This window comes from Malus sylvestris, chromosome 6 (genome assembly GCF_916048215.2).
Source record: "Malus sylvestris chromosome 6, drMalSylv7.2, whole genome shotgun sequence".
Classification (NCBI taxonomy): Eukaryota; Viridiplantae; Streptophyta; class Magnoliopsida; order Rosales; family Rosaceae; genus Malus; species Malus sylvestris.
Window position 1 is genome coordinate 7701074 of NC_062265.1, and position 10584 is coordinate 7711657.

Below are 10584 nucleotides of genomic sequence, written 5' to 3' on the forward strand. Positions count from 1 at the left end.
GAGAAAGGCCCTTGAAATTCCTATTTTTCAAACAAAAACCCAATTAATATTAAACATTCTAATAAAACCCAAATTTCAAATAGACTACTATGTAGATAAATATATAACCAATTATTACAACATATTTACAACTTATTCCACAAAACCCTGATTATGTTAATAAATATTATTACTCACCCTAATTATGATTAGCAATTAACCCCATATGGAAATTTTACCTTTTTTGTTTCATAAATATTATTTACATATATATATATATATTGATTTACCCATATTCATAAACAATTATAGGCATATTTTTCGTATAAAAAAAAGGATCCTTTGTATAATCAATTACTTTGCATCAAATAATATTGTTTGATAAAAAAAAAAACAAGAATCAATTAATATTCTTTTATTTTGTAGGTAAATTATTTTACACAGATTATTACATACATTAGCCATTTTGATTTGTTATTATATATGCGTGTCAAAAATAATTTATCTATATTTATATGTAAAGTATAAGTAAATTAATTTTTTATAAGAATTAAATAATAGGTAAATTATATTGTAGGTACATTATGTTTTTTTTTTTTAAAGAAAAATTGAAATTTATAAACAAAAAGTAGTAGATATATTATCTTTTCAATCAAATTACATTCCTTTATTTTGTAGATAATTTTTTTAAAGCATTATTACTTATACCGGGCACATTTTACTACTAATATATTTATATATATATATGTGCAAATATATATTAGTTTTAGTATGAATTATATATTGTAGGTACATTACATTTGTACAAAAAAAACAATAGGTAAATTAAAATTCATAAAAAAAAGTAGTAGATATATTATTTTTTTAATCAACTTACTGTCACAGCCCGTCCCGAGATTCTATTCACGAGGTTGTGAAACAACGAAACTGCCCTGGTGGTTACTAAGGTATGGGTGTGACATATTATGAATAATATATATATTCTTCCCTAAGTTTTGGAAAAATTGGAATTTGATTAAAGGATATGTGTATGTTTGTGTGGTTAGGGAATTAAAGAGTGGAATTTTTTGAGGGACCACACACACACACGGGACACCCTGTCCCTTTCCCCGTGCCCTCTATCTCTCTCCCCTTCTCAGTTCTTCCTCTCTCCCTCTCGACTCGTACGGACGAGGCACCAAAACCCTCCAACCTTCACAGATCGACGTCAAAAAGGTAAGTTTGTGAATCCTTGCAAGCTTGTGAGTTCATTGGTGCAATTTTTAGAACTTGGAACCCTCGATATCACGTGAAATCCGAAACCCATTTTGAGATCACTATTCATGCACACGTGAATTGTTGGATTTCAGGAAATTCTAAGCTTATAGTGAGCTTAGTGAGGTCCTAAGGAAGCTCGGAGTGCTTAGTTTGAAGATTTTGGACGTCGGGATCATTGAGTTCAAAGTTGGCTGGTTTTCTTGGAATTTTTCCGGTGAGATTTCGTTATTTTTAGAGCCTTAAATTAGTCTAACGTGATTCTACATGTTGAGGGCTTCAAATTGATATAAAATACGAAGAAATTGGTTGAGAAATGACGGAGAACAAGGAGATTGAAAAATCTCCAGTTTTCCGGCCACCGGAAAAACCAGTCCGGCGAGCCCAAGGTAGGAGACGCGCGTGGGGACGCGTGGACCAGTGCCTGTCCAGGTGCGTGGGGGCGCGTGACAAGCCCAAAATTTTTTCTAAAAATATGTCAACGTTCGTGACGTCGAGTAGGTCATTGTGGTATATTCATATACCCAAATTGAGCACCGTATGAGAAGTTATTTCGAATTGTCGGTTATGTTCTTTAATTAACGTTTTTATAGTTGTTTCGCATATAGGTGACACCTATCCCAAGGACGAGCGCATCCAGGGACATCACGGGGGTTACGACCCATCGACTTACCAGTGAGTGGGCAGTATTTTCTGTTTATACCTATATACTATTGATATTTTTCGCAGAAATTGAGTTTAAATGAAAGTACGTTTTAAAATGCCATGCATGCATACTATGAATTATATGAATTGATATTTGATGCATATATATATATATATATATATATATATATATATATATATATATATATGTGAATTGATGTTGTGGACGCACAGGTAAATATCAGGTGAGTTTTATGTTATTCATGTGAATTATTGATGATGTGAATTGTGTTGAGAGCTCATAACCTGCACTCCTGGTGTTAGTGCTTATAGTATTCACCGCACCGCACGCTCACCTTGGATCCAAGTAGGTGCATGTCGTACAGACCATGAGAGGGTTCCGACATGCTAGTCGTACAGATTACTAGAGGTGGTTCCGACTGGTAGGTAACCTTAGATTATGCGCGCAGATGATTGATGAGAGAAGCACTAGAGTGTATTATTTCACCATTCTTGTCGTACAAACTACTTCAGGTAGTTTCGACTTATGTGCAGAGTAGCGCCGTACAGGTCACCGTGGTGACTCCGGCTGGATTGGATAGTGAGCTATAGAATTAACCGTACATGACCAACTACAGGGTCTCCGGTTGATTCATTATGTCACCTGTTATATTGATGCATCCATATTCTGTCATTGACATTATTGCATGGCATACTTGCTGGATTTTGGTAAAGATTAATGTTTTGAGATTTGAACAAATATTATGCTATTATGTTATTTTCTGGGAAAGTATACAGGTTTTACAGTGAGGGGTTAGAATTGTTTTAAATGAAATGTTTTGGAAAACTTTGGTTTTACTAACCCACTCAATTTTGTTTTGCGCCCCTCCAGGTTCTAGTTAGCAGTTGGTGGCTCACAAGGTTTTCTTCGGTGTTCTGATAGACTTCCTGCATGTAGGACTCACCTGCGGGTGTTGTAATTTAATTATAGTCTTACTTGACTGCACCTAGTATTTATGCTCTGAAATTGTGTACTGCACACTTAAACTCACTCTAGCATTCTAGTTGGATATTATTGCTAGTAGTTGGTTTTTTTTATTCCTTTGTATTTCTCATATCTTTTGCTTCCGCATCGTACTTTTGGTTACGTCACGCTCACGTGACGGCCAGCACGCCTTGATTTTAGGATCGGGGTGTGTCACTTACATACCTTTATTTTGTAGGTAAATAATTTTACATGCATTATTACATATATTGGGCACATTTGAGTAATATATATGTGCAATTATACTTTATTATATCAAATGTAAATTAATATTGAATCAAATAACATTTTTTTTTATTTTGTAGATAAATTATTTTGCTTGTATTATTACATATACTGGGAATATTTTATTACTAACACACATGTCCAAATAATTTACCTATGTTTTTATGTAAATTACTCCATAGTTCTCTTTCAATTTCCATTTGGTAAGAAAATGACAAGATTAATTAAAATTGTTATTTATTTATTTATTTAAAGGAAAGTATAACATTAATGTTTTTTTTTTTTTTTTGCCAGAAGCATTAACATACAATTTGTTATGATATATTAATATACAATGAATTTAAACATTAATACATTTTTTTCATTAATCCCTCCCTTCAAATCTGCATAGAATTAAATGTATACATTAAAATTGTAATTAGGGGTATTTTAGGCATCTGAAAAATGCAAAATGTGTAAAGTCAAACAGAATTAATGAATTTGCTTATGTGGAGCCTACTCATTGGGTTTTATTCAAGTAAAAAAACTATGTCAGATTTTATGTAAAGAAACTTGAGTTTCAAGGACTAAAATCATATTTTTAGATAAAACAAATATGCATGGCCACACAAATACATTCAAGACCAAGCAATTTTTCATTTAAATTGTACAGAATTACACAGCCTTCCATTCACCATTCTTTTGTTAGCCTTCATTTCTCAATGAGAAAACTAGCTAGTCTTTAAATTATAATAATTTAAACAATTATTATTGGCACTTTACAAATTTAATTATGCATTATTAATTTTATAGAGTGCTAATAATAATTACTTAATTTTAATCCTATAATTACACAATGACCTTTTCTTGCGAAGCCATGGTGTCTTCATCAAGCTCGAGAAACTTGTTCACCCACTCCAACCCATAAGAACCTTCAGCAGAGAAGTCAAAGAACTCATTCACATCAAAGTTCGTATCAGCGCTATCGTCTGATGCTTTCTGGGAAGGTGTAGTTGTAGTATCGGCGCTATTGTCTGATGCTTTCTGGGAAGGTGCAATTGCAGTAATAGTCGTCATTGTCTCTTGGGCTGTTGAAGCGAGCGATGTCTTTTCCTTCTGATTTATTTTCTTGCTCAAATGAGAATTCCAGTAATTTTTTATTTCATTGTCTGTTCGGCCTGGAAGTCTCCCGGCAATCAATGACCACCTATACAATACAAACTTCCGATGGTCAAAAAATTTCTCGTCTGACATGTTATGCTATTAGCAGAGTGTCAATATGCATGCACCGTTGTCTATTTATTCATTCAAATATGTGGTCCAGATTGACACAAGAAAATGTTGATAATGTTGACTAAATTAAATTACCTGTTTCCTAGTAGTTTATGAAGCCTAAGTATCAAGTCCTCTTCATCATCAGAAATGTTGCCTCTCTTAATATTGGGTCTCAAATAGTTCAACCATCTCAACCTGCAACTCTTCCCGCAACGATTCAAACCTGCAGTAGTAACAAGAGGTTAATTAAAGTAAATAATGAACACACGAAATCCCCCAGCTAGCTTAAATCAAAATAAAGAAGAATCAATGTGGTTAATTTGTGTATTACTGGTTTAAAGTTTTAACCCTGTTGTTTGAGCTCAAAATTAACAAGGATTGGTTAAATTTTTTAATTAACCTGCTATCGAAGCAACTGTCTTCCACCTCTTTGCACCATGAATTTCAATATATTCTGCAAGTTTTCTATCTTCCTCTCCTGTCCATGGTCCTTTGCTCATAAGCTTTTTTGTTGACGCGTCGTTCTTTGGAGCCATGACGTACGTAGGGGAGAGGGGGAGAGAGAGAGAGAGAGGAGAGAGAGAGAGTTAAATTTGGTGTTAAATATATCAGATAAGAAAATAGCAAGAAAGACTGATTGTTGGCTATCAACGACTACTGAGGGTTTATATCCTGCTGGTTGGTACAGTTTTGTGAGGAGGAAATTTGAAGGGTCAATGTCAATGACCACTCTAATCTAGCTACCCTTCCTAGAGAGAGAGAGAGAGAAAGAGAAGTTCCAACTCCCAAAACTCACAACTACCACTTAGGACTTTATTAGATTGTGTGAGAATGGGGAGTAGAATATGAATATTTTTTATGTGAGAAATGTTACGTACACCCTTTCAAAATTGGGATTTTTTATGGATTTTTTTGCCTTCTCATGTTTTTTTATATTAATATAGAAATTAACGTTAAATTGTAAAATATCAAAGAGGGAGTAAGATTCTCTCCTCTCATAATTTCTCTCTCCTTCCCTTCCCTCTTATTTTAACGGTTACGATCAAATTACGTCAACATTTTGTTTTGTATTGTTTATATAAAAAAAAAGATAAAAAGGAAAATGTGAGAGTAAGAAAATGAAAGAGATGGTAATAGAAGGAGAAAAAAATCTTAAAGACTTCCAAAAAAAAATCTCAGAAAATCTCTTTACCTTTTCTGTTTTTATATTTGCTCTTTGTCCTTCGAGACAAGTTGTTATTTATTTCTCACTTGTACAATTGTCTGATGTCATGAATATTTTTTGTTATCTTGAATATCTCAGTAAAAGATGCTTTCCCTTAAAAACCAGTCCCCTTCCAGTCTTTCAGTGCCACCCAAGTCCCCAATTATATGTTTTACACTGACACAATTATATATATTGTCACATATCATATATATATATGGAGTGTAAGATTCGTCTAACATGTAAAAGCCGATAAAGATAAAATCTTAACTCACTTTATTAGTAAGCTTCTCTTCTATGTCAAATTTTTTGACGCTCAATTATCAATAGGTCTTAACTTTATAATAAATGTGTATTTCAATGATAGCATAATTATTATTTATATTGCCAATTAATTTATATAATTTACCTATTAAAATCCATACTAAAATACTTTTCTTTTCTCTAATATATATGTTATAGAACCTTTCTCTGACCAAAAAAATGTAATAGAACCTTTTGAAGATGTAGGGGAAGAGGTCCCCCTTCACTTATGCTTGCGGCTATCTTTACTAGAATGAACGTTTGACTAAATTTAACTACACAAATTTATTGTGTCCATGTGCTATATATTTACTCATACTAAATTCATAGGGGAAAGTAGTTGTATGTTGTCGGAGATCTAATATTTGTTTGTCGTGCGAATTTGTAAACAAAATTGTCAGAAGACTTTTGTTTGCTAAATAACTACTAGTAAAAGAAGTGATCTGTGGAGATTGGTACTTGATTCTGTTTATTAACCAAGCAATAGTTTTGTTTGAATCAACTAGAAGAGATGAGAAACATGATCTGCTCAATAGATTGAATATATACTTACTTGACCTAACTCGTTTAAAGAAACATGGCCTCAACTTCAATTGGTTTCAAAGAATCAATTTTGTAAAGACTGCAAACTAAACAAGTGGGAGAAGGAAACCAACAAGTTTTATATGTAAAAATGTGGTATGACTATTATTGAAAACAATATAACTTTTTGTCTTTCGAACAAAGTAAAAATTTTATGATAATGTGGTAAACGAATTTCACATGAGCGTAGAGTGCTCTTTTAAACCACAAGTAAAATCTTGTCACACCTATATAGTGCAAGTCAAAAGCCCTTCGATTGTTAAGTTAGACTTAGAAGAGGAATGAATGCGACAACTCTAGTTTTCTTGGAAGAGGAACAATTACCTCTCCATGATTGGTGATCATGCGTTTATATAGTGCAAGTCTGAGTTTATAGATGATTCATTAGGGTATCGTGACACTCCCTAACTGGTTGATTTAAACCCCTCATTACCTAACCATTTAACTAGTGAACGTTTGACTTGTACAGACTTATAAAGACGTGATAAAAGATACCGATTAAGAGTCCCGTTCAGAGAAGTATGAGCTTGAAGATAACAATACCAGTGAGCTTCTACAATGTCAAATACTTTTTTTTATTATCAATTAACATTTCCATTGTAATATATTACATATAAAGATACAACGATATTGGAGGATGTAGATATATATGAGATAAGTCACATAAAGAGCTAGTCATAATTAATTATCACAATAGTTATGATAGTCAAAGCATAAACTTTTTCCTTACAAACCTAGAAAAACACTAAACCATATTGTCAATGCCTCAACATATTTTAATTTTGAGTTTTTCTTTCTTTATATATTTAGAAGAAAGAAACTTTTCATTAAACAGGGCAAATTACAAAGATTAATGTAACCCCAAATAAAGACGGCTTAAGGTTAGACCCAGCAGTTTCTGACACGGCACGAAAATAACGGGTTTCAGGTCAACATAATAACTAATTGGGTCATTATCGGGTGACCCGTTCTAAACCCGTTAATAACGGGTTCTTAACAGGTATATATACATGCGGGTAACACGTGAGTAACCCGTTTCAATTCATTAAGAAAAAAATTATTTTGATAATTTTAAAGTTTAATTACTAAAAGGTTTATTATAAAATACAATAGCCATATTAATGTATACAATATATTCTATATTAAATATATAGTTTTGTATTATTATTCTATATAAGTTATAAAAAAAGTTTTAATCATTATTTATTTTTATTATGAGAGTTTCTTATTAGGAGAAATTAGATTCTCATCCTTCCTTTTGCTACTCCATTGATTAAAATCCTATTCCTTTTCAATTTTTGATCAAGGTCCTTGGGTATTAATAACATCATTAATTATTTCAATAATAAAATACTTTTTTTTATTTCTAAATATATTCATTTAATGTTAAAAATATTACAATTAGTATATTTATATTTATGACTAAATTTTTTATCATATATTTTTAGTTTTAGTTTGTACCCATTTTTAATTTGTAATTCTTTTTTAACTTGTACCAATTTTATTATTAGTTTTAATTTGTACCCGTATATTAATTTCTTTTTGTGCCCATATTTTTTAAAGTTTATTTGTATTTGTACCCATATATATATATTTGTACTTTTTATTTTTCTAGATGTACCCATGCTAATTATATGTACCCATTCATGTAAAACTTTTTAATCTTAAAATGTACTCATTCTTAAATATACCAATTTGTTATATGTAAAATGTACCCTCTTTTTTTTTATATAAAATATATTCCATTTTTTTTCTAATCCATTTTTAAACTTATATGGGTACAATCTTTTTTCTTTGATTTAAAAATGTATCCATGTCAAGTTTAATCGAATAAATTTACTAATGTTATTAAGCCAATAAATATATATTTTTTTTTTGTGATTTTGAAGAATGTACCCATGTTTTGATACAATAAACTTTTTTGGTTAATTTTGATGAATACACACACACACACACAATAGTATATTTATATTTTAATATTTTTAATCCCACAAATTATGGTCTTTTATTTAAAATCTCATTTATATAAATAACTAAAATTTCTAATTTTTAATTTAAAAAATATAGTAACGTACATAGAAATAAATTATCACATTAATTTCAGGGACCTCGATCAAAAATTAAAAACCAACAAGGTTTTAATCAAAGAATATTCATAACTAAGGACCGCATCCAAAGTCTCCCTTCTTATTATCATTACTAGGATAAATTTTACTTAACATGTTGTTGTCCAAAATTAAAATAAATTAGTATAGTATTTGTATAGGCAAGAACTAAGAAGACATACATACAAGTATGAAAAATATGAAAGAATATATAAACACTCGTGATTCATCATTATTCCTTCACGAGTAGATAATGGTTACACTTACATTATCGTTTAGATTTTTAAAATCCTCCAAACCCTCATGAATAATGCTTTTTATTTGAGGGCAAAATTAATAATAATTATTGTAGAAGTGTAATAAATGTAAAAAAAAAAAATATATATATATATATATATATACACACAATCACTCATAGTGATAAGCTGTACAACTTTCATGAAGGGGTCAGCTTCGAAATCCAATACTATAATCCATAAACCTTAAATTTATATTTAACCGTCGATAGTCATTTACGTTTTATTCTTCTTCCTAAATTTCATTTTTAAAATTTTCTTTTTTGAAAACATCATCATTTGGCAGATGTAAGAAGATGACCGGTTCAGATCTTTGATATCACATTTCGATATTTATGATTAACTGAAATATGAGTCGATGTCATATAGTTTGTAGAAACTTTATAAACATCAAGCAATATTTTCACTAACCGTAAAACTCTGAATATAATATCAACGATCAAAACCGTTCATCTTCTTGCATCATCTAATAGATCATGTTTTCAAAAAACAAAATATGAAAAAAAAAAAACAAAATTTGATGAGAACAATGAAGCGTAAATGTAAACAACAATCAACGGTTAAATTTTGATCTATGATTTATATGATTATAGTGGAAAATTTTGAAGTTAAGGTTGCCATGAAAGTTGTAAAACTTGTCATTACGAGCGTTTATATATATTTTTTTTTTATTTTTTACACTTCTACATTAATTAAAAAACTATTAAAGACTTTACTTAAATACGTTTTTAGTTTTTGGATGTGACAATATGGTATGTATATAATTATTTAGTATTATATTTTTCATTTGATTATTTATTGGTTTAAAATATATTTTCCTTAACGGGTAACAGGTTGGGTCATATTACTTGTTAATATTATTGGGTCAATTTCGGATCGGATCATTTTACTTGTTTATTTTAACGGGTGTTACACGACACAACCCGTTAAGAACAAAAATAATACAAAAACACAAAAAACACGACATGAATGCCAAGTTTAGTTAAGATACTAAAAGATCAATGTACATCAAGCCAAGAACAAAAATAATAAGAAAATCTAATAAAAAGAATAAAAAAAGAAAAAAGAAAAAAAAGAGGGGTTTATTAGAAGCGGACAAGAACACAATGTAGAGCGATTACATCGTGAAAATCCAGTGCCATCAAGGAACTCAACAAGCAGCCCGGAATTTGCTCATATTCAGAACATGGAAGAATCTGCTCAATCAAGAATCTTTCTCTATGTTTCCTTTCCTTTTCTCCCTCTCCCTCTCTCCTCCTTGGTGTGAATGCAACCAGAATTAGACGACCCACTTGTAAATCAGATCTAAAATTTACTGACCTTTGATCCGGTTGTTAACTGGGTCTCCTACTTGCGATCAATGCCGTGAAGGAGAAGACTGGAGCACAGGCACGATTCAAGGTGACGCCCGTCATGACATAGGGTGGACGACGTATTTTGGTGCTGGCTAATGGGTTGTTGGTGGGGTTAGCTTTTAATTTTGGATTTTTATCACAAATGATCCTTGAAATTAACCTTCATAATTAAGATGGTTCCTGAAATTAAAAATTAATTAGTGTAGTCCTTGAAAATAAGTGTCGCAAATCAATATGATCATTCCATCACAATTCTGTTAAAAATTCCATTAAGCGCTGATGTGACACATAGATGGGCTCCACAAGATTTACATGTTTTTATCACAAATGATCCCCA

At 31.0% G+C, this 10584-nt stretch overlaps 1 protein-coding gene across 1 annotated transcript; it reads right to left on the minus strand.

The window, feature by feature from the left end:
* Nucleotides 1–3764: 3764 nt before the first annotated feature.
* LOC126625322 (transcription factor MYB4-like) lies at nucleotides 3765–5029 on the minus strand. Its single transcript, XM_050294410.1, has 3 exons — nucleotides 4803–5029; nucleotides 4496–4625; nucleotides 3765–4334 (listed from the first exon to the last, which is right to left on the minus strand). The coding sequence occupies exons 1-3, from the start codon at nucleotides 4936–4938 to the stop codon at nucleotides 3977–3979; spliced, it is 624 nt and encodes a 207-aa protein (XP_050150367.1). The 5' UTR covers nucleotides 4939–5029; the 3' UTR covers nucleotides 3765–3976.
* Nucleotides 5030–10584: the final 5555 nt, after the last annotated feature.

Excerpts from the sequence above, each read along its gene's own strand:
- LOC126625322 (XM_050294410.1), bottom strand. The coding sequence starts at position 4,938 with ATGGCTCCAAAGAACGACGCGTCAACAAAAAAGCTTATGAGCAAAGGA. Across the intron at positions 4,626-4,802 it reads GACAGTTGCTTCGATAGCAG|GTTTGAATCGTTGCGGGAAG; the intron begins GTTAATTAAAAA and ends TTACTACTGCAG. Across the intron at positions 4,335-4,495 it reads CATAAACTACTAGGAAACAG|GTGGTCATTGATTGCCGGGA; the intron begins GTAATTTAATTT and ends TGTATTGTATAG.